The sequence below is a fragment of the Phalaenopsis equestris genome, unplaced genomic scaffold (assembly GCF_001263595.1).
Source record: "Phalaenopsis equestris unplaced genomic scaffold, ASM126359v1 Scaffold232356, whole genome shotgun sequence".
In the NCBI taxonomy this organism is placed as follows: Eukaryota; Viridiplantae; Streptophyta; class Magnoliopsida; order Asparagales; family Orchidaceae; genus Phalaenopsis; species Phalaenopsis equestris.
This window is the reverse complement of record NW_018250322.1, coordinates 33,193-57,206: the sequence shown is the minus strand read 5'-3', so window position 1 is coordinate 57,206 and position 24,014 is coordinate 33,193. Positions and strand designations below refer to the sequence as shown.

The 24,014-nt window shown below is 37.6% G+C and overlaps 1 protein-coding gene across 4 annotated transcripts in view; it reads left to right on the top strand.

The window, feature by feature from the left end:
- Positions 1-21,057, top strand: part of LOC110038271 (uncharacterized protein At4g33100) — a 32,519-nt gene extending 11,462 nt beyond the window's left edge. For 2 of the 4 annotated variants that reach the window (XM_020743053.1, XM_020743054.1), the window contains one exon: positions 20,551-21,057. In XM_020743053.1, coding sequence (XP_020598712.1) covers positions 20,551-20,618 — 68 coding nt within the window. In that variant the 3' untranslated portion in view covers positions 20,619-21,057. The remainder of the gene's footprint in view (positions 1-20,550) is intronic. The other 2 variants (XM_020743055.1, XM_020743056.1) reach the window with 2 other exon arrangements.
- Positions 21,058-24,014: the final 2,957 nt, after the last annotated feature.

The window sequence follows — 24,014 nt, the reverse complement described above, 5'->3', positions numbered from 1 at the left end:
GGGGAGGGGGGTGGGGGTGGGGGGGAAAGAGGATTGTTTTCGGGCTTTTTGGCCCTTTTTTATTCCACACAAATGAGATTACAATGTGAGGTTGAGGGAGAGAGAGAAATCCTCTTCCTTTTACACATGCCAAGGGTCCTCTATTTATAGAAGAGCACAATAGAAAAAATAATAATACAATAATACCCTTGTTTTAAGGAGGACAGTATAGGACATTTTGGTCCTTTTGTTATTTTGAAGCTTTCGAGCACATCGACGTTGGGTTGCCGGCCGGAGCTGCGTTGCCAACCCAAGGAGGCCGAACCTAGGAAGTGGAATCGAGGGATTGGGTGGCCGACCATAAAGGGGAAAATCCCGGATTGCGCGACCTTGACGACGGTTTATCTTAGATTAGCAAGGTTGTTTTTTTTTTGGCCATACACTTAGCTTCCTAGTTGTACGCTTTACCTCTAGCTTGTAGCAAGGAGGCCGTGAATGTTGTTGATTCCCTCTTGCCATGTAATATATCACTCTCTTCCACCTCTTCCTGTTCATATTCAATTTTATTAATTCTAAAATAGAAATTAGTCATCATTCTTCTCATTATCTTGCTTGAGTATGAAACTATTTGCGGTAACAAATAGATGCATTTTCTTGTTGTATTGTTAAATTTTCAAAATTGAAATATTTTGGAGATTCTTTGCTTAATTTGGATTTTTTGTAATGCAATCTGGCAATTGATTTCTTGCTAATGTTGCTCTAGTTTATCTGTTCTTTATTTATTTATTGCCTAATATTAACTTATGGCACTTGAAAGGGTTAACATAGGAGTGTGGTATGGAATGGGAGAAATCTAGAACAATTGGAGATTTGTGTGAGGATGAACCATAGGAATGAGGTAAGAATACGCTGAAGTTCAAAATTAAAATTTTTTAATTGAACAGGATTAGTGATGCTTGTAAATGTATTGTTGGCAAGGAAATTTTGAATATTTTTTATGCTTTTGCTCCTCATGTTAGGTTGAAAGATAACTTGAAATTTTTATTTCGGGATGACTTGGATGGATTCCTGAGAAAGAGTGGATGGTAATTGAAAGTAGCTTAAATGGACACATATGCTCTAGCAAAAATTAATTATGCAAGGATTTATGGTGGGTGTGAAATCAGAGATGGAGGAATATGTTGGAAGAAGCTATATTTCATTTCATTATAAGTTTTGAATTAAGTTAAGAAAGGATTATTAATGGAGGCAACTTAAATCGATGCATGAGTTCTAGTAGAATCAACAATGAGAAAATTAATGGTGGGTATGGAATAGGCGATCAAAGTAAATGAGACTATGAGAGAATATAAGCTTTTTTTTATTAAATTTAAGCATTTCTTTAGCTTACTATTCTGCTTCTGGCTTGTAGCTCTCTTATATTAATTATCAGACTAGGTATTATATCCTTTAGTCACTCCTTTATAACATGTTTCTTCTCCTTTATATCCTTTTGTACTCCCTCCCCCCTCCCAATCCATCACCAACCACTTTGTGTACAACTCATCCTACTCCAACAACCACCTTCCTTAAATATGATATATTTATAAACTCTAAAGTTCTACAATAATAAGTTATTGGAACTAATCCTCTTATACCACACCAGATTCTTCTCTTAGCAATCCACTTTAGCGAAAAAAATACTCCTAAATATGCAAGTTCCTTTTTGTTATCCTAGAGCAATCATGTCATTTATTCTCCTCAAATGCACATCAATAACAATTATGTGCTCCAAATTTCTTCATCAATCACCTTGCAATCTTAGTGAAAGGGCTTTTGTTTTCTTCTCCATGATTTGGTTACACTACCTGCAAGAGTAGTTAAGCGAATTTCTTTATTCATATGCAATGCTATATGTTATTTTAAAATCAAATGTATATAAAAGTAGTTTGAGTAATACTTTTTTGTTGTTTTTTTAAAGGCTGTGGTTGTCAAATGATTAGAAAATAAGCTTTTTTAATTAAAATTTAAGAGTTAAGATTATTATAAATTTTGGGATCTTGCTTACGATTCATTTGATAATTTGCAGATAATAATAGAATATTTAGAAAAATCACATCAATATCATAAATCATTTTTTTTATACGAGAATTATACATTGTTAATTATATTTTTTGTATTAACATAACTGACGAGAAAATATATGAAAAAAAATGATCATTATATCATCGCAAAAATTAATTTTTCTATGCCTTGAGAAAAATTCATTCATATCAATGATATGTTGAAGTTATTAAAAATATATGTAATAAGTATTGCTTATGTTAGTGGTAGTCGTAGAGTTCTCAATCATGATAGATTTATGCTAAAGATGGCTTTATGTTTGTATTTTTTTTTATTTGTCATATTGTTTAGAAAGGATATTAAAAATCAGTTATTTTGGTGCATTTCTTTTTAAAACTGCATAGTTTTAATTTGTGGAACCTTTGGAGAATTAAGTAAAAATTTAGAAAAAAAAAAGTGTAAAAAATTTGTATAATGGAGAAAAGTTTAGAAGATACTTGTTTTGGATTAGCAAAGGAAAGATTGAGTACATGAATTGTAATTTTAGTAGGTCTAATATTACCACTTATTAGCTAATTTGTTAGAAGCTGAAATGATAATTTTGTTTTAGTGTTTAAATTCCTTATTTCCATTATAGAAGAAGATTAGAATATAGATGAAAGTATGATTATAGAGTACAGCCTTAATGTTTAAATAGAAGTGTCTTTAATGTACCATGTGATCAGATGATATTATAAAGATATAAAAATAGAATTTATTAAGCAACTATTTTGTTAGCAATGTTTGGATATGAACTTCGGATATTAAAGAAGTCATTAATAAATAAAGTAAGCATAAAAAAAAAGAAAAATTAAGATATGAAGGATAGTTTAATGCATAATTTTGTTAGAGGGATGATGGAAGTAGATTTTATTGCAATAAATTAGTGAAAAATAGACTTGCATGGTTTAATCATGGTCAAACTATGATAGATTATGTACTAATAAGATAGGTAGTTAATTTTTATTTTCAAGAATTGTGTACGTCAGAAATGTGCTTACACGAATCTCGAAGAGAAATAACTGGGGATATAAAGAATGTAGATTGTTCATGCAAACAATCAGGCAGTCTCAGGGAAATGATCGAATGACGCGCAACTATATCACACAACTACTATCTTGAAAAATAGCGGTTGTGTAAGATATTATTTTTTAACAAAGATACATAATCTGAGAGTAGGTTGTTTATCAGATTACGGTGATTTACCCTCTGCTTGATGAAATAACTCTATTCTAGGATGATGTGTCTTCATATTTAGACTCCATTGAATGAGGCGACTGAAGAGCATTAAAACCGTTCAAATGATGAAGGGTTCGCCAAATGAAAGATGGGCGACCGAATGTAATTCAAGCACTGAAACTAAACGGTTGCAAATGTGAAGAAGAATTCAAGGGAGTTACAAGAACATAGCAGTGCTAACATTAGTTATGAGGTCGGAATAAATAATATTCAGTTAAAAATTTATAAATGTAATAATTCATTTACTATAGTAACGTTTCTCTCTTTAATAAAAAATTATCATGTAACTTACAAATCCGACCTATGAATTATAAAGAGGAGGATAATTTTCAAGAATGATAGAACATAATTCTCACTAAAAAAAGTATCAAGAATTCAAATCTCTCTTTCTCCTTTTCATTCGATTAATGCTCTATACCATAGATGTGATCCACCAAACAATTTGGGGTCCAATATCCTAAAAGGTGCGGCGAGCATGGAGTCATGCCGTCTACAAGTCGAGGAGCATGTCATGGTGAAGGAACACACCAATGAGAGACTTCCAACATGGATTTTGTTCGACAATTTGTACTAAAACAAATTCAGGCACTCCATGACCAGATGGCAAATTGCGGAATTGGCTCGATTGGTACTTGAGGAAAGCGCACAACCTATCTCTAAACCTGATCCACCAGCACTCCATTCGCCTGTTCAATAGGCGGTCCTTGTACACCTCCAGTTTAATAGGCAACACCTACAGTTGAATGAAAAGAGGAGTCTCATTACCAAGCTAGTGCTAGATTCACACAAAGGGGAGGACCAAAAATGAGGGCGATAAAAATCTATCGCCGCACGAAGAATGCGTTCGCTCTACATATTATGTAGGCTAAACCAAGTTCAAGGTTCCCCCCTTGGAACTGAACAAAAGTCGAAGAGATCTCGCTGACCATATTGCATCTTTTGAGTCAGCATTCTGCTTTCTCGAGATTTCAGATGTATTATAATGTTAGTTGTTCTACACCACGCTAAGAGATTCTGCTCTCAGTTGGTCTAACGGGCTTCCATCAAGACTTATTAATTCCTTTGGGATTAAAAGAAGTTATTTTAATGGCAGTTTGCTAGTGCTCGAAACCTCGAAAGGATTTAGATTCTTTATGGTTCCTGAAGCAGGGATCGAACGAGAGTCTGCGGTCATATGTAACGAGATTCCAGAAGGAGATGTTTGAGGTCCGGAACCAAGAGCCAACAATCGCCAAGACAGCGTTAGCATAAGGATTAAAGAGTCCGTTGTTTCGATACTTACTGGGTTTAAAGAAACTCGATAAGCTGGCGGAACCTCTGGAGCTAGCCAACGACCACATTGTTGCTGAAGAGTATATGAACTAGTCGATTTCCAGAGCGGGAAAGTCGGATCGAAAATCAGATGCTTGAGGTCCGGAACCTGGAGCCAGCAGTCGCCAAGACAGCGCTAGCACAAGTATTAAAAAGTCCGTCGTTCAGATACTTACTGGGTTTAAAGAAACTCGACAAGCTGACGGAACCTCTGGAGCTAGCTAACGACCACATTGCAACTGAAGAGTATATGAACTAGTCGATTTCCAGAGCGGGAAAGTCAGATCGACAATCAGAAAGGAACAACTTGAGGGATGATTGATGGAGAGGTAAAGAAGTCCTTTGTCTGAAAGGGGAAAGAGGTTGTTCTTCCCGAAGAGATACAAAGGACGAGCACGACGGGCTTAAACATAGTAGGTTAAATGACCAGGCTACGGGAGACCGAAGGACGTCCTAGTTCACATCATTTCGAGTTTTTATGGTAGAACTATAGACACAATAGGCGACGAGGAGTATTTCTTAAAGATGGCTCTACTGAAAACCGGAGCTTCCCTCTGGAACCTCACCAAATACTGTAAGTATCACCGAGACCACAGATGTGATACTGAAGAATGCAGACACCTCCGTAGCCTGGTTGAGGAGCTCCATCCAGGCCGGAAAGCTCAAAGAGTTTGTAACGTCGGAGGGAGGCTCAGACTCGACAGAAAGGCAAAACTCCAACAGAAAGCGAGTCGACTTGGCCAAGCTAAGGCAACACAATCCACATAGCAGGGATAGTGCGAAAATATTGGGAGGCGACATGTTTAGCAGGGCCGACCGATAAAGAACTTGGTTGGGAAATTACTGTGTTGTCATACCCGCTCCAAAGAGAAAATCACATTCACCCATCATTTTCAGTGACGCTGATCCTACCCTAGCCGAAAATCCATACAAAGATGTTATCACAATGCTCATTAGTAACTACCAAGTTGGCAGCATCCTGGTCAATACTGGGAGCTTGGAAAACATTTTGTTTTAGGCCTCGTTCTAGAAGATGAGGGTGACGATCGACCGATTGATTACACCGGCCGGACCACTGTACGGTTTCTCCGACAAGCAAAAGGATGCCTTAGGGGTAATAACCCTCTCTGTTACTTGAGGAGAAGGTGATAAACGAATTACCAATATGGAAGATTTTCACCAACCTACAATTCGATATTCGGTTGGCCCCTCGTCAACACCAAGCCGTGGTGTCAACATACCATATAGCTGTTAAATTCCCCTGCAAAGGAGTGGTGCTCATCGTGCGTGGAGATCTGTAGCAATGCCGAATGCGCTACATGTGAGCCATAGGAAGTGTAGAGCACGAAGCGTTGGACATACAACACAAACGAGAATGAGACCTCAAAACTTATGAGACAGTTACCAAAATCCCAGTAAGAATAGAAGATCTGGAAAATATTTTCTAATCAGTGAATTTTTTTATGCAGGTCTTAACAATATGTTGATCCAGGTTCTCTAGGAGCATCGTGATGTCTTTGCATGGTTGGTTGTTGAAATGCCTGACATTCCCATTAATGTTGCTTGACATAGGCTCAATGTCAGTTCGACTGTCAGGTCGGTGAAAACCAATCTATGTAGAAGTGAAGAAACTTTTGGAAGCCAGATACATACAAGAAGTTCAATACGCCTCCTGGGTATCTAACGTAGTTATGGTGCAAAAATGCAACGACAAATGGAGAATGAATGTAGACTTCAGAAACTTGAACATCGCTTGCCCAAAGTATGGCTACCCACTGCCCCAGATTGATGCTCTGGTGGACTAAGTAGTCAGATGCTCTGGTGGACTCAGCAGTCGGATACTTGGTCATGAGTTTTCTTGACGCTTTCTAGGGATATCATCAGATTAAAATGCACCCTGCAGATGCGGAGAAGATAGCTTTTATTACTAGCAATGGTTTGTGTTGTTTCACTGTACTACCTTTGGGTTGAAAAATACAGGCGCAACTTATCAACATCTGATGGATGTAATTTTTCTAAACTAAAAGAAGAAAAATTGAAGTGTACATGAATGATGTGCTAGTAAAAAGTAATACAACCGAACAACATCTAATCGATTTGAAAGAAACCTACGAAACACTTAGGAAATTTAATATAAATTTGAAACCATTAAAATGCAGGTTTGGAGCCTCAAAATTCTTGGGATATCTCTTAACGTCTTAAGGCATTAAAGCTAATCCCGAGAAAATTAGAGCACTCCTCAACATGCCTTCTCGAAACACCAAGAAAGTGCAAAAACTTGCTGGCCGAATTGCAGCTCTGAGTCGATTTATGTGTTGCCTTTTTCAAAGTGCTGAGGAAAGAAAAGATGTTCGAGTGGACAAATGAATGCGAGCAAGCTTTCCAAAATTTGAAACAATCGTTAATCACTCTGCCGCTACCACAAAGCTCGAAGCCTAAAGAACTTTCACTCTACTTTGGAGTGAGCCTGGGCCCCATTTGTTCGGTCCTTGTCTGGGAAGGATCAGAGAGGCAATTTCCCATTTAATATACTAGCAGGGTCCTTAGGGGCTCCGAAATAAGATATCCTCTCATGCAGAAACTAACGTGTGCTCTTTTTTTTTCCGCTAGTAGGCTCCGACTGTATTTTTTGACTCTTCCAATCATGGTGATCACTATCATTCACTTAAGTCCATATTCACTCGGCCAAAACATTCGAGTCGGCTTTTAAAGTTGTTCGTTGAACTTAGCGAAGAAGACCTTTCTTACATCCCTCAAACAGAAATTGATGCTCAAGCTGTGGAAGATTTCCTGGTGGTTTTCTCCGAAACGGGCGGATCAATTGAAGAACATGAGTTTGGAATGTTGGCCCAGACCCTTCTCGTGGATGGAGCTTTAGGCCAAACTAAAGCAGGAATTGGACTGGCTTTAAGTAGTCCGACCAAAGAGCATATTTATCATTCGGTCGTCCTTGAATTTGCAGTAACAAATAATCAAGCGAAGTACGAGGCCTTAATAGTTGGGCTTCAGTTAGCTCAAGTAGTGGGCAGAATACATATAAACTGGTTGTCAATTAGGTTAATCAAGAATTCGAGGCCTGAGATGAGATGATGATCATGTACTTGAATAAAGTCAACGTCCATGTCGAAAAGTTTGTATGTTTTCGCATCGAACACATAGGACGAGAGGAGAATCAAGGGGCATACCATTTATTAAAAGATATGAGTGTTGGAAATAAAGCACTCCAAAAGCTTTTTCGGTTATCCATTGAAGAACCTGAAGTCATGAAAATGGAAGCAAATTATGAAAAATGTTGGGTAGACCCTTACATTCATTATTTTAAATGGTGTAGATTTAGGAAGACAAAGATTTAAGTTCAAAGTCGCCCAATATGTTCTCAGTAGAGACATGTTATTCTGGAGTTCAACCATGCCCTTGCTTTTAAGATGTGTTAGAGAAAGTGAAGCGGATGATATCCTCCGTGAAGTACATTCGGGGCAAATGCGGGAGCCATTGAGAAGGAAAAGTTTGTGCTCATTGGGCGCAAAGACAATGTTATTTTTGGCCAACTCTCTTGAAGGATGCAAAATAGTTTTCTCGAAGATTTGAACAATGTCAAAATCATGCTCTGCTATAGCACCAACCGTCTCAAGAGTTACAACCGACTATCAACCCATGGCCTTGTGCTGTGTGGGGGTTTGACATTCTCGGTCTGTTTTTGCCTTCAACAGGATAGAGGAAATTCTTTTTAGTTGGGTTTGATTATTTCTCTAGTTTGATAAAAGCTAAAGCACTCGCTTGGATCACCGCATGCATGGTCCAAAATTTTATTTCGAAGGTTATAATCTGTCGATATTGGTTACCCCTAATACTCATTACAAATAATGAAACTCAGTTTGTTGATCAGAGGGTAAAGGATTTTTGACAGAATCAACGAATTAATTTAAAATTTTCATCTTTACATTACCCACGAATAAATGGTCAAGCTGAAGCCGCAAACATGATCATATACTAAGCTTATTAAGAAAGAAGGTCGAAGGTGCAAAAGGTAAGTGGGCGAATATGCTTCCTTCAGTCCTTTGGGCTATCTGAATCACTCTGATGAAAACAACTGGTCAAACGCCATACATGTTTTCCCACGGTATAGAAGTTATGGTACAGGTTGAATATAATCGTCACAATCAATGAGTTATCACTGCAATGTATTTCGCCGAAGGGCAACTCAGCGACTGGCAAAGTGAGAATGAAGGAGCCTCGCTTTCTCTTGATCTACTTGAAGAAATTTGAACGAATGTTGCTTTGCAACAGGAGGAGATGAAAAGAACAATCTGGTACTACAACAAAAATGTACGAGAAAAAAACATTCTTTGTGGGTGATTTGGTTTTAAAGAAGGCCAATCTAGCCGCTAAAGGTTAGTCAGCCAGCAAGCTAGATCAAACATAGACCTGTCCATTCATCATTAAGCAGCAGGTTGCTTCTGATGCATATAAGTTAAAAACATACACGGGAAAAGTCCTTCCACCAACGTGGATAGGCGGCGACCTCATAAATTTTTTTCTCTAGACAAAATGTTTTACTTTGTATATATAATCATATCTGAGAAACACAATTATTGTAAAATCAAATATTTTACTTATCTCGGTTCGAAAGGTACTATACATTAAGAGTAATTAATGCAAAAGGTACACCCTTTACAAATTTTTTGATAAAAACAAAACTCTCATGGGGAACGAAGGCTCTGTGTTGAAACTCGCTCGATGAGTCCTTGCCAGGGTCCCCCATTTTCCCTCTATCGCCACATTCTCACTCTTTACTTTATCTCCCCGGTATGAAAAGATGATGGAGAGAGGGAGGATACTACTACTAGAAGGCTTCATAACGCCACTCCTCCGCCACTAGCGGGAGGGAGGCGACCAGACCTCTAGCAGCAACCACTGAACAAAAGCATTTTATTCCCTAGGAACATGCTATCAACAATACTTTTCCCCATGGGATATGATGACCTCAATAGGTCATCTCGTTTCGTGCTGCGTTCGACACCTAATTCGCAGAAAGCCCCCTCCTCTGACACTCGACTTGAAGAAAAATCAAAGCTAATGCATAGCCATTGCAAAACCCATCACTCTGATAGGAGGAAAATTGCTTTTACTTTCAACTCCACATAGAGCCGACTGAACTCTCACATCCTATACTTACCCACTAACAATTTTTTTTGAATGTGAGCACAATCGTCAAAAGGCCCCCTCACCCATTTATAGGTGGGAGGGTCAACGATTCCAAAAGGTTTGCTCGATAAAAACTGCTAAGGGCCCACCTTGGTAGGCCAGATCAAAACCATGGAAAGATAGCTCAAAACTATAGCAGGACAAATCAAGAACTATTTTCCTAAATTGGAGAAGGAAAATCGGGGTGCAGCAAAAACAAATTTTCAAAGCTGACCCACCAAAGATCATGAGATGGAAACAAGGCTCTTGGTCGGATACTACAATCTTTAAGGGGCTCTTCAACGTTCTAGATGGCTCAAACTGATCAAACAATATTAGACGGACATTTCTGATACTCGGGGAACTCAAATACATCGAGGAAAATGGTGATCATCCAAAGACGAAAGAAAAGCGTTATGACGTTTGGTCGCGCCAAAGATGACCAAAAAGCGTTATGACGCTTGGTCGCATCGAAGACGACCAAAAAGGATTACGACACTTAGTTGCACCAAAGAAGATCAAAATGCGTTACAATGCCTGGTCGCAGATAATTACTGAAAAAGCGTTTGCAATGCTTGGTCGCACCAAGAGCAGGCTAAAAAGTGTTTTCACACTTGGTTGACGCAGAACTTGTAAGCTGCATATGACATTTCAAAAAAAAAAAAAAATCTGAGGAAAATGATTGATTGAAAATCATATTTAATTCATATGAATCTCTATTACAAAATTCAAGCCCATACACTTAAAAAAAAATATGTACAAATTTTCAGAAGCATGTTAGATGATTCATGATCTGCCACATTGTTGCCCCCAGATTCTCCGTGATGTTCGGAAGTTGAAGGAATGTCATAGGGCTTCTTGAATTCTTCAAGCTTAAAATACTTTGGTTTGATCATCCCTACTCGAGCAAATTCGTCAGTTGCAATTTTATGACCCATCTCCTAGTATTCTACTTGACTGGCAAGCAGATCCTCGGTAGTTATCATGCTATGCATTTGCTTCGTCAGTAAAACGTTCTTGTCTTGAACCACCGAAATTCATTCAGACACAATCTCCAGCTCTGCCTTTGCATTTTCTAGATCAGACTCCGCCTCAACTGCCCTCATTGTTGCCAACTTCGTTCGCTCCCGATATTTTATACCCTTCTCATCAGATGTGTCATTCCCTGCTCTCATTGATAGGTAAATTGAAGTCAGATGATGAGTGAAAGCGTATCCCAATAGTTGGTAACTGTCAGGCATGTGTCATAATTTGATGGGCAAAGTCCATCAAGCTGCTTACCTAAACCCGTAGACCAGAGTATGTCTGCAATTGTGGAAGCGTAACCTGCGAATGCTGAGTTGTGGCGAAACTAATCTCTATCAATATTGACCAGGCCAAGACTTGAACAAAATTCATGTAGACCTGTTTACCTCATTTTAGTGAGGTCTTAGTCTCCTACTCCCAGAACCCATAGCCTTAGGAGTTCCTTGAGTTCCTTGTTGACCATCCTAGCGGATTAGTAATGGAGCCCACCTCCCGTAGAGCTTCGACCCACTTCTTAACTCATTTTTGTGAAGAACTCGCATGAGTGGTTTCAAGTACTCAACTTTTAGTTGTAAGGGCTAAAGACCAACATGTAGAGGGCCCGAAAATGAGTTCCTATAGGATCAAACAGCCTTAGGTGAACCAAGCCTTAGGTGAACCAACCATTTGTGACTCGATTACTCGAGAACGCCGCAATTCACGCAATCACTGCACCACACACGACTTTGATTTGATTTGACTTGCTCATCGGTGAGTTCGTCCGGACGACCCCGGATGACGAAACGGACCACGCCGACGCGTCCGGAACGTCAACTTTAGCTAGGAAGGACACCCGTATTTCTAAGTTTACGCGCGCACACAAATGACACGTAAATCAATGCATTTTTTTTAGCGGTGCAGGGGCCCGAGCTCAACCCAGGTTCGACTCGGGTTCGATTCAGGCTGGACTCGGGCTGAACACGGGCTAGACACTAGCTCACCTGAATTTGAATTTCAAAATTTAAATAAATTATTTAAATGTTGTCTTAATTAAAATTAATTCAGGAGTTAATTATTTCCATTTAATCCTCCTTGCATTTGGAAATAATTGAAATAAATTTTTGCCCCCGCTAATGGCTCTCGAGTAACGGCTCCCCCGCTCCAATTCTAAAAGGAAGGATCGTCTTCTTCCTCTGGATCTTCCTTCTTTGCCTCTCCCGAGTTCCGGCTCTTCTACCATCGTTCGATAGCCTTCTCCTGCTCGGTCCCCTCTTCTTCTCCCGCTCGTCCATTCTCCTCGGCACCGAAACCGCTCTCTCGAATCGCCATCTCCCTCACTTGCCTCTGCCGCTCACACGCCTCACCTTCTCGCGTGACCCTCTCCCGCACTCGCCTACTCACCTTCTTCACTCCCACTCGCCTGCTTCGCCTGCTTTCTCTTTTGCACCGAAGCCCTCGAAGCTCCCATTCGCCTCTTCCACTTTAGTCACCTACTGGCTTCCTCTCTTCCTCGAATCAAACAGACGCTCGTTCGACCTCGTCTGCTTCCCCTGTCCCGATCGCCTCTACCGAGGTCACTCGACTTCCCTCCTCCACACCAAAGCCCTCAACTCCCCCGCATTCGATTTGCGTGGCATTAATGATAAACTTGTATGTACGCATGAAAGATTTGCATGGCATTAATGATAAATTGATGTATAGATGTGAAAATTCAGATCTCACATGTATGCCACTTAACTGCTTACACATGTATGTGGGATTCAAATCCTACATAGCACTTAACTGTCATGAACTTACTTATCTAGCACCTAAAGTTTGAGTGCCATGTTGAGCTTTGGGGTAGCTTATGTTCTGGAATAGCTGGAGAAGTGCGGGAGTTTTTTTTTTTAGTGATTCGGCCTATTGGTAGCTGTCGGGCTGCACTGTTTCAACCTGTTTGGTGGCTGCCGAGCTGCACTACTTGGGCTTGTTTGGTGGTTGTCAAGGGGCTGAAAAATTTTGTTTTGTGTTTCCTTAAACTCATCGTCTTGAAGAAAGTTTTCTTTTGTGGTTCCTTGAACGCAATGCTGATTTTGAGATCCTTGTGAGGCTTTAATCAGTGCAGTTTCTTTTTGAGGCTTTTATAGTGTTGCTAATAGACATTTGGGAACTATTTTTGCCTTATGAACTTGCTGAGTTTGGGAAACACAAGAGCTGTTTTTACTACACATTCTTGCTGATTTGGGCTTACATGCTATTATTTGGAACACAATTAAGTGTTGTTTGGGGCATTTCGAAGGCTAATTTTGGGCAGTTTTGGCACCGTGTTGGAACCACTTTGACACCGTTTGGGCAACATTTTAGCACTGCTTTGTGCATCAATTTTTGCAGAGATTTATGTAGCCTTTAAGTGCTGATTTACACGGTTTTAACACGGTTGATTTACGCACGGTTTTAAAATTGGATTTCAGGAGCCCTTCTACCCACTGTTTTGAGGTTTTTTATGTATTATTATTTAAACGATTTTAGACCGATTCACTTACTGTTTTCCCCATTTCGGCTTTATTAGTTTTGGAAGTGGGTCGGTCTTCTCATTCTTTTGTTTTATTTATTTTTAAATGATTAAGTCAAAAATTAGGAATTTCTGATTTAATTAGTTGGAAAACACTTATTTGAGGGTGAAATGCCTTAAATCACTTTAAACACAAGTTAAAACATAGTCTTCCTAGATTTTAGGAGCACACTCTAGGTGAGAGCTCACCTACCTAATTCTCTGCATAGTCTTCCTTGAATTTAGGTGCACACCCTAGATGAGAACCCATCTTCCTAATTCTCAGCATAGGCTTCTAGATTTTAGGAGCACACCCTAGGTGAGAGTCCATCTGCCTAGTCCTCAGTCTAGACCTCCTAGACTTTAGGAGCACACCTTAGGTAAAAACCCATTCACCTAATTCTCAGCATAGACTCCTAGACTTTAGGTGCACACCTTAGGTGAGCGTTCATCCATCTATTTTTTGAATAAATAACTAAACCTGACACTTGACCCTGATTCACAAACTGATCAAGACACTAGACACCAGAATGCACGAGACGTAGTTCATGCTTCCTTAATTAAATCAACAGTGAAATTCCCTCAATGACTTAACCTACAATGAAACCCAGTGCATCGGGATTTGAGCTGGAATATTACACTTAAATCCTTCTGGCAATTGGGAAAATTTCTTAACGTCACACATGGATCATCGGACTAGGATAAGTCTAGGGTCTAGGTGGCGAGGGCGATGACGACATTGCTTATGTGTGCTTAAACGAGGGATACGAACTGAGATTATTAGAATAGTATCTCCTACCTCAAGGATCTTCAATAAGGGAGAGGGAAGGACCCATGATACTATTCGCCGATTCTTGGTGGGATCGTTGCCCCTGATACTCTTAGGTTGTCAGTAGTTCTAGCACGATTAGAGTGACTAACCTGTGGACTATATGACTTTAAAAAAATATTTACGAAAATAAAATAAAATCCCTTTTGCATGTTAAAAAGAACTCTGCATAAAAAAGACTTAAACAACAACTTTTGCATGAAAATCAAATAATTTTTCTATGAAAATTTATAAAAGTCCATGGTTAGTCATTTGGATTGAGGTTAAGAACTACCTCCTGTAGATTGTCGAGTTGACAACTCTTATTCAAGGTCGGGAAGCACACAACTCAGCTCTGAGCCCTCACTTTTACCAATTTCTTATACCTAGTCCTGAGCTGTCATATGTGGTTACAGGTTTCTTTTGCTCGTGATTTCTACTATTTCTTATGACTTTCATGCGGGTCTTCTTGCCTTATTTATTTTTCTTGCAAGTATGTTTAAATATGCTGCAAATCATACTATGCTCGCAACATTAATAACGCAACCGTAGCAGATGCACATATACGCTTTTACAGTTTATCTACAGCATTTTACTTTACTGCATTTTTACATTTCAAGTACATTTTATTTTCCTGCGATTTGCTTATTCTGCATGCAAAACCAAAATTGAAACAAAACAAAACCAAACATTGACACAAAAAATGTGAAGCGTAAACTACTAATCTCAAACACTTAAACCCTGGAGCCGTCGCGACGACAGGAGCTTGGAGCCAACTTTGTGGGCAGCATGGCGAGGAATTCAGATCGAGCAACAAGAGGATCTTCTTCAGCATTATCCTATTCTAGTATAATAACAACCCATTGGACTTTGAGGTAGATCGCCTAGCGCGACGTAAATCTTCACTCCTTTTTTAGGCCCCTGTACAGCAATGTTGTGCAGCTTAAGTCCTAACTTGACTTAAGTTCCGAGGTTGTCATACGGTACGACGTAAACCCTCATATATATGTGGGCTATTTGCATAATCAGACATTATGCAAGTTTAAGTCCCAAATAATAAAACTGGCAGGATCAAACACTTAATTAACATCGTCTCTAAAATGCAACAACACAGTAGGATAGTTTGGGAGGTCACTGAGGATTCCCCGCAGAATCTGTGACATCCCCTACCCTTTACTCCTTTGGACTCCTGAAAGGATTGTTCTCACTTGAGTCACTCCCACTTGTTTTTCCACGTCCTACCGTGAAAACCTGAACCTTGAATTCTTGAAGACTATAACCACTGATCATTATCAGGAGTTTTCTCAAGTGACTCCCGTCACTTGGGATGTAATTAACTATAGGGGCTTGACTCTATAGGGAACTTGAAACCCAGATAAATAAACTCTATTTAATCTTTGTATTAGATAGAGGAACTTGTCGGTCATACATAAAAATGTTCGCAGACCAAACGGATGTCACAAATCTCTTAGTTTGCAGGACTGGGTCTATCGCCGAGGTCTACACTTATCTTTTGGGAGGGTGTAGTATTCGCGGTATCGGGCACGATTATGCAAACTATTGGACGAATGAGATCCATTTGGTCTCATTTTTTTCAAAAAAAAATTAAAACATACTACTTTCAAAACTCAAACTATATATCTATTATATTAAATTAAATTTCAAAAATTATTTTCATATTCATATTTTTAAATAATCTATTGAAAAGTTGACCGACAAGACCTTTGACCGGTTCTTTTTCAGTGGGATCTAAAGATTCTTTCCTCTTTTCTTACTTCTCGAAGGACTGGGGAAAGAAGTCTCAAAAGAGATGGCCTTACTTTTTCGCTTGTGCTGAGCCGACTCACCAGATTCATCTGCACCCTCCACCTGAGGAGATAGATGAGTATCATCGACTCTTTGTGACGGAAGAATAAATTCTGTTAGGGATAGCCGAAAGGTCTCTTGAGCGTAATGAGGCCTAGCCGAGAGCTCAGTATCTGCTCGAAGTAGAGAGAGAGAGTCTCATCATTCCCCGAATCACCCCATGATCGTCAGATGAAGTTTTCGCTCAACCAGTGCTAATTCAGCTGCAAATTTATTTTGAATAACTACTAAAGTTTTTGAAATTGAGTGAATGAAAATCCGAACCTGGTATGTGCTCTCTAGACGAACCGACCTCTTTGGTTCCCTCTTCCTCCTCTACTCTGACTGAGGGATCATCCATCTTCTGCCTTGTTCTTTATGCCTTTTTAGAAACTCTTTAAACCTTCTCTAATTGTCTCTCTTTTTTGGCCTCATCAGAAGCGGTCCTCATCTCTTCTGTCATGGGGCTGTATTCCCTTGAGTTCAACACCCGATTGATAGTTAAGGGTTAGTATATTGAACTACTGATAATTATCCACTGAGTATAACCTTCTATATTGCTTTCACATGAGAAGAAATTAATTTGCTTTTCTTAAACCTCTCACCAATGGCCTTAGTTGAGATGCCTTCATTATCACAGGTGCCTCTTAAAAAATGGAGTTTTTAGTTTTTAATCTTATTTTCAAGATCAATTAAGTGGAACTTTTGAGTACCAAAAACAACATACTCGTCTGGCTCAATCCAAAAAGGGAACATATGAGAAGATAATTCGCGCGACCAAGGGGCACCTTTTCTTTACTTGAGTTGGGATGTCCCCATAAACTAAAACATCAAGCGAAGCTCTGTGCAAAGCGACAGTCAAAGCCCGAAACGGAACTGGTCTCGGTAAAAAGTTAAATCATCACTTAAGTAGTCAGTAGGACAAACCGCTATCCCCACTCGATCTAAGATGACCTTGTGTCATAAACACAAGTCTCATCTAAAACTTAACCTCAAAATTGGTGAGGATCGATCTTTCGAAAGATCTAATCGGACCAAAAATTTGAGTAGAATATTTGGGGGTCATTGAGCTCCAAAAACAAAACGACTGAAGGATAGACCACAAAAAATGTAAAAATTTCACTCAACTTCAATTGAGATTTATTTATAGACCACTTTTTTGGAAGCCGATGTGTCATATTGATTTCCGTCAAAAGTGTCATATCGGTAAAAAAAATTAATGAAATTCATAATTGCCAAATTATAGAAGATTTTTATTCATAAAAAAAGATATTTTATATTCGGCTCGTTCGCCACCTCAAGCAAGACCAAACATCGGTTCATTAAACTCGAATACAACGCCCTCCCCAAATTTATATATTTATATCTTTTCTTCCTCGACATGTGCATTTGAATTTGAACTGACCACTCTAAAGTCAGCCAATTCATCCCTCACAGTTGCCACCTCAGTACTGAGAGCTTCCAAACCCGCCACCTGGGCATTAAGTGCTCAAATCCCACTACTGTGCCCGGAGAATTTCTACTTCTGCAACTTGGGCTCGAAGAATCTCCATATTTGCATAAACAACTGCCAATTCCTCCCAAAGATTTGTAATGTGGCCTCTCTTTGGAAATCAGCAACCCGGCAAAGGAGTCCACGATCTCGTCTAGGCGGCTAGCTAACGACCCATGAGAGTCCCTCGGCTATTAATTTCCTTCTCTAGATCGGTTGGAAGGGGTGTTAGGACCGGAAGAGGAATTGGGGTAGAGACCCCTTCAGCCGCAACTTGAACAGAAGGACCAAACAGTTTTGTTGGCTCCACTTGGCTTACCACTTTGGGGTTCGAGAATCAGTAGTATCCACGGTTTCTTCTTATATCCACGGTTTCTTCTTCAGCAATCGGGCTAGTGTTATAAAAATAAATAACAAAGCTAAATGAAAAGGGACTGCAAGGTTACTAACTAATTGATATATATCCGATGAACGGAAGCTCTCTGTGACGGAAAAAGCCGTACCACCAAGAGGAGCTTTCTCAGTTGGAGGGTGAGGTGGAACATTCTCCATTGATGGAGCCTCGACCCTCGTACCCTCGACAACTAAACTACGGAGTGAGTCGTCTTCCCTCAGCGGAGCATCACTTTAAGTGGACTTCAGAGTTGGAGAATGAAGCTGTGAGAAATTAGGTGGCTGAATTTGCACAACCGCCTCCGAAAGTTCTCCAACATGAGACGGTGGAAGGATCAGCACTGATGTAGCGGTGCAGGGTCAATGCTTTCCTTCTTTTCCGCCTTCTCACATGGAGTGGTGCTGAGGTTGGATGATTCACCAATCTCTTCCACACGACACCAGCTTATCAGTTGATTGTCTATTTATTTACACTAATTCACCAGCCTTTTTTTGTTGATCGTTCTGTTTTGATCTCCTTTTTTTTTTTTCTCAAACTGGTGTGATTCTCTGCCCACTGTTATCCTAAGTAGTGGGAGGGAACTTTCCAGTTTTCCTTTTTTTTCGTTCCTTGTTGCCCGGGTTGTAGAAATGGGAAGTCCAAAAGCCTTCATTATGGCTTCCTTATTTACTGGTTATTTTGCACTCGACAGGTTCGTTTGCCTGGACGATCGACTCACAGGAAGAGGATGGAGAAGATTGGAAAATCATAAAAGACACTGAGAACCCTATTTATTGAAAAAAAGGTGGGGGCATGGGAATCAAGGGAGTATAAAATATTATAATATTTATTACTTATTATATGCACCATCTAATATTTAATTCTCTTATTCTTTTGGCAGCTGTTGCTCTTAAAAGAAGAGAATTAGGGAATTAATTATGTACATCAGAAATGTGCCTAGAAGAATCTCGAGAATTGATTGGAGATATAAAGAACATAGATTGTTCATGCAAACAATCGGCCAGTAATAGGGAATGACCGAATCAAAGGAACAAACGACTTTTACGAGCATCATGCAATTATATCAGCATTGACTATCCGGTAACTACTATCTTGAAAAATAGCAGTTGCTTAAGATAAAGGATTTTAAAAAAGATACATAATCCGAGGGTAGGTTGTTTATTGGATTACGGTGATTTACTCTCTGCCTGATGAAATAACAATATCCTAGGACGATGTGTCCTCATATTCAAACTGCATAGAACAAGGTGATCGTAGAGCATTAAAATCGACTAAATGATGAAGGGTTGGCCGAAGGAAAGATGGTCGACCGAATATAATTCAAATTACCCAAACTAAACAGTTACAAATGTGAAATAGACAAAATTCAAGGGAGTTACAGATGCATAGCGATGCTAGTATCAATTATGAGGTTGGAATAAATAATATTCAGGTTACAAATGAGTGAATATAATAACTCATTAACTATTTAATAAGGAACTCATTAAATAATAACTCATTAACTATATTAATGTTTCTCTTTTATAAGGAACCATAATATAACTTAGAAATCATACCTCTAAATTATACATAGGAGGATAATTTAAAAAAAAAAAAGGCAGAACAAAATTCTCACAAAAAAATAAATATTAAGTATTCAAATCTTTCTTTTTTCTCTTTTTTATCTGATTAACGCTCTATACCCTAGGCTTGATCCACCGAACAATTTGGGATGCAACAGATAGTGATGAAAACTTAAGTAAAATAGACTTATCTCATCTTACTCCAAGTTTGGATGAGTGTAGAATGAGAATTCAAAAGCCAATCCAAAAATGTTAGATTGATGGTGATGGTGAAAAAACTGCACTGCTCATATATAAGTGAAATTGTGCAGGCATGTAGGATCTTTAAGATTTTTTTAGCTATACCTTTTGTGATCTTTGATTCTCTTAAACTTGCTAGTTGTGACATGTGTTGCTTGAGGCTATGCTTAGCTTGTTACTTAATGGATAGTATATAAATCATCTTTATGCTAATTTGAGCACTTTATCAAGACCAAGGAGATTCCATATTTTATTTCGGTTGTCTTTTATTTCTTTGTGATGTCTTACTTGTTTCTGGTGTTTAAAAAGATACTTATGAATGGAGTTGACTAGGATTAATCTCCTTTTTGCAATGAACTCGACGGTAATGATATCATAGCAAACTCTGTATTTCATCACATTGGTTCGTCTGTATATTGACATTCTGATGTTGGGGCTGCGTTTGTACAATGAATGCAGCAACTTTTTTTGCAGGCTGTAAACGATACATAAAATATATTAATTTTTTGTCTTAATACTTATTTATTTCTCTTTTGTTTTGATTAGAAGCTTTTTTCTGTTCTGCATGGTAATTATTCTAACTAATAATGATGAACTTTGTGTTGCGGATATCATCGCAATACATTGTTATAGATTTCCTTTTTGTTGTTATTGACCCTCTCAATCCATATTTCTTTATTGGTTATGTGAAGACATGTATTAAATCATTTTTTGTTGATTACTCTTTTTTCATTCCTATATTCTGTGTACATTCTTTGAATGTTTGTCAGGTGTTTATGATATTACGGAAAGATACTTTTGAGAATTTAATTTCTGTTTTTTTGAAGTTGAAGGATGATATTGAACTTCTCCCTTAAATTTGTACTGTTCATTCTGCAGGAGCATTTGAAAGAAAAGCATTTGAGGAGTATATTAGTGGAAGAAGAAGAATCTTATTTTCCTTATAATGGGCATCATGACAGTCAAAGTGGTTTTAGCAATCATTGAATACTGCATGAAATAAGTCTTTACGCTCTTTTCATTTTCGTCTAATTTATTGTGATTATTGACACTACAATAACGTTGATAGAAGGACACTAGAACCAAACTCGCTCATTTTCGTATTTGGAGGCCCATTCTGCAATGTTAGGCTCTGAGAGGTTTTAGTTGAAGCCAACACTATGCGATATCTACTGCTCTTGTTTTTAAATACGAGGTCATATATGTTACATGTGCACTCGTAAGTTTTTCAATAAGTAGGAATTAAAATTGGTGAAGTTTCTACGACATTGTAGTGAGATGTGATTTAAAGCTGCGAATTCTTTGATTGGCTGATATGTTTAAATAACATTTGATAAATGACATATTGCAACATTGGCATTAACAACATCATCTGTTCTGCTGTCGTTCCCCATCTCCTTTGTACAGTTCTGTGATCACTATTTTCTCACACCATCACCTTGATTCACCTTATGTGATCTTAACCTTTCTTCCAAGCTCCTGATCTCTGTAATCCTGGCCTTATTTTTTGATCGCATTCTTCATAGTGAAACACAACAAATTTGATTTAGAAAGTTTTAATTTATTTTTTTGAGAGCAATTTCACTCATTATCAAAGCCTAGTGGCATCCTTATTTAAGTAATTTTAAATAAGGGGCCTTTACATACCAATTTCTTGTACACCAGAATAAATTTATATTTTTTCTGATTTATATTTAATTTTTAATAATTATTTTAATCCAAAATAGGAATTGTCAAGTCTAATTAACTTAGTAAACCAAAACATCATTTCTGCCCTAAAAAAAAAAAAAAATTAGGAGGTTTACCTTAGGTCAGAGGACCACTTAGGAATAAATTTTGTGAATTTTTAAACATATTTTAATTTTTATAATTTTTTAGTTTGTTTTAAGAAGTAAATAAATAGAAAATTTATTTTATTTTTAAAAATTTATTTTTATATTTTTCATAAGTCTCTCTGATTCCAAAGAACTCAAAAAAAATATTTTTATATTTTTATGATTTTTTTTTTCATAATTATTTTATTCAAATGTAAGAGAAAATCCATTTAAATACTAAAAATATATTTTTACATCATTAAGAGTTTATGAATATAATTTTAAGTTGTTTCTGTAATTAGAGAATAATTTGAAATATTTTGAGGTGTATTTATACTTTTGTGATTTTTAATTATTTTAATTATTTTTTAAATTGAAAAATAACTCAAAAATAGACTTTTTATTTTGACTTTAATTTTGTTTTTCTTAGGTTCCTCTAGTTTTAAGAAATCATTCAAACCAATTTTCATAATTTTTATTTTATATAATTATTTCGAATAAAAATTCCTATTCAATTAAAAAAAGCATTTTTACATCAAAATAAAATTATTTGACTTTTTAATTTTTCAAGGGACTTTACAAAGCCATTTTCTTCATTTTGAGATATTCTTATGATTTTTTTATTTTTTTTAATATTTTAATATTTTTATTTGTTTTAAATGGAAAGAAATATATTTTGTGCCTTTTAAATTTAATTTTTATTTTTTTCAATGGATCTCTAATCACAGTGAACCTACCAAACTTGATGTTATGTTTTTTTGGCTTTTATTTTTCTTTATAATTTTTTTAATTAAGATAATACTAAAAGTCCCAAAAAATTAAGTATTTTGATCATAGGAATGCCTTCTGATATTGGAAAAATCAGTGGAGGTCCTTAATGTCATTAGGAGCAAACTTACAAAATTTTCTTTAATTTTTGTAATTGTTTAATCAATTAAAATTAATTTCCCTTGTGGAGTTTTTAATTAATTTAAAATAAAATATTTAATAATTTTTTTTGGTTTTTAGTTGAATAAATTCTCCTCTATTTACTGTGCACAAATGTATTTTTACTTTATTTTTTGATTTTTACACCAAGATATCAATTTTTGAAATTTCTGTAATTAAATAATTCCAAAAAACCCTAATTTTCTACTTATTGATATGCACACCATGTTAAACATATGATATGTAAAAGTCCACGTGTCGCGCTTTGATTGGTTGCCATTTACAACTCATTCGCCTCGCCGCCTGCGGTTAGCGTTCCGTTCACTCGTCAGATTCGATCTCGATTAACCGTTTGATACACACGGAAATGGATGCCATCAGCTCATCGTCCCCCATCGCCATAACCTGAGAATCGTTCGTGTTCTAACCCAAAGATCTCCCTGAATACTCAACCAAATTAAGGGCCCGTTTGGGGCATCTTATAAGTGCAGCGGTGTCTTCAAAAACGCCGCCGCACCCTTTGGTTTGCACGTTTTAACTGATTATCTGAAAACAACGTTTGTATTTTCACGAAAACGCGATCCCGGGTATAACCTCACGATCAGCGTTTTGAACGCCCGTTTTAACCACATACCCTCAGCGAATAGAGCCCTAGCTGTTCGAAGCCGATCTTCCGCACTCCCCATTCGACCGAGAAGCTTTGAGGTCTGCCTTAGCTCGTGACTCCCTGCTTCCGTTCTTCGAGATTCTTGGCTCCCTGCTTCCGTTCCGCATCGCGCTCGACAAGCTTCTTCTTCGTTGTTCTCGGCAGGCATTTATTTCTCTTCTTCATCTGCAGTTCTTCCTCTTCCTCTTCTTCTACATTTCTTCTTCTTTGGTACTTACATTCTTTTATAGCATGGTGGAGAACTAAATCAGATAACCACATTTGCAATTACTTCTTCTTTGGTTGGAAGGAATTAAATGAAATTGGGTTGCAGAACTCTCATATGTTCTTGCCTCTTTGGGAAGGAATTAAAGGAAATTTGTCTGCAGAACTCTAAAGATTAAAGATTCAGAACATGGTGCACTCTCAAATGGCCGCAAAACTCTAAATATGGGCGATATTGAGTAAAATTAAAGATTCACATTACATATTGGCTTTGAAGAACTTGTTAAAATTTGATGATTTACTTTGAATAGACGCGATATTGAGTTTTGGTTTAGCCATCTTATTTGAGTTTCTGTTGTCGTTATATCTTATGCTTGTTCTTCTTCTATTTCTGAGTACAGCATGGTCAATTGTTGTAATATTTTGATAAATGTACATACATACGACTCAATTCTTATGTATTTACATATCTAACACCTAATCGTCAACTTTTTACATACGTACTACCTGACCTATACATGAGAAGCTATATTTCACTTTTCAAAATTTAAAAAAACGTGATATGTTTTTATATTATATGAATGATTTGAGTGGTATAAACGTTAAAAATGAAGTTTATGTTTTAGTTATATAATTACATAGGTCTGGGTTGGTATTTTTGTAAATGCTCCACATGTGCGTTGAAGGAAAAAAAATCTGTAAATGCTCCTGTTTGTTTCGAATTGGATGGC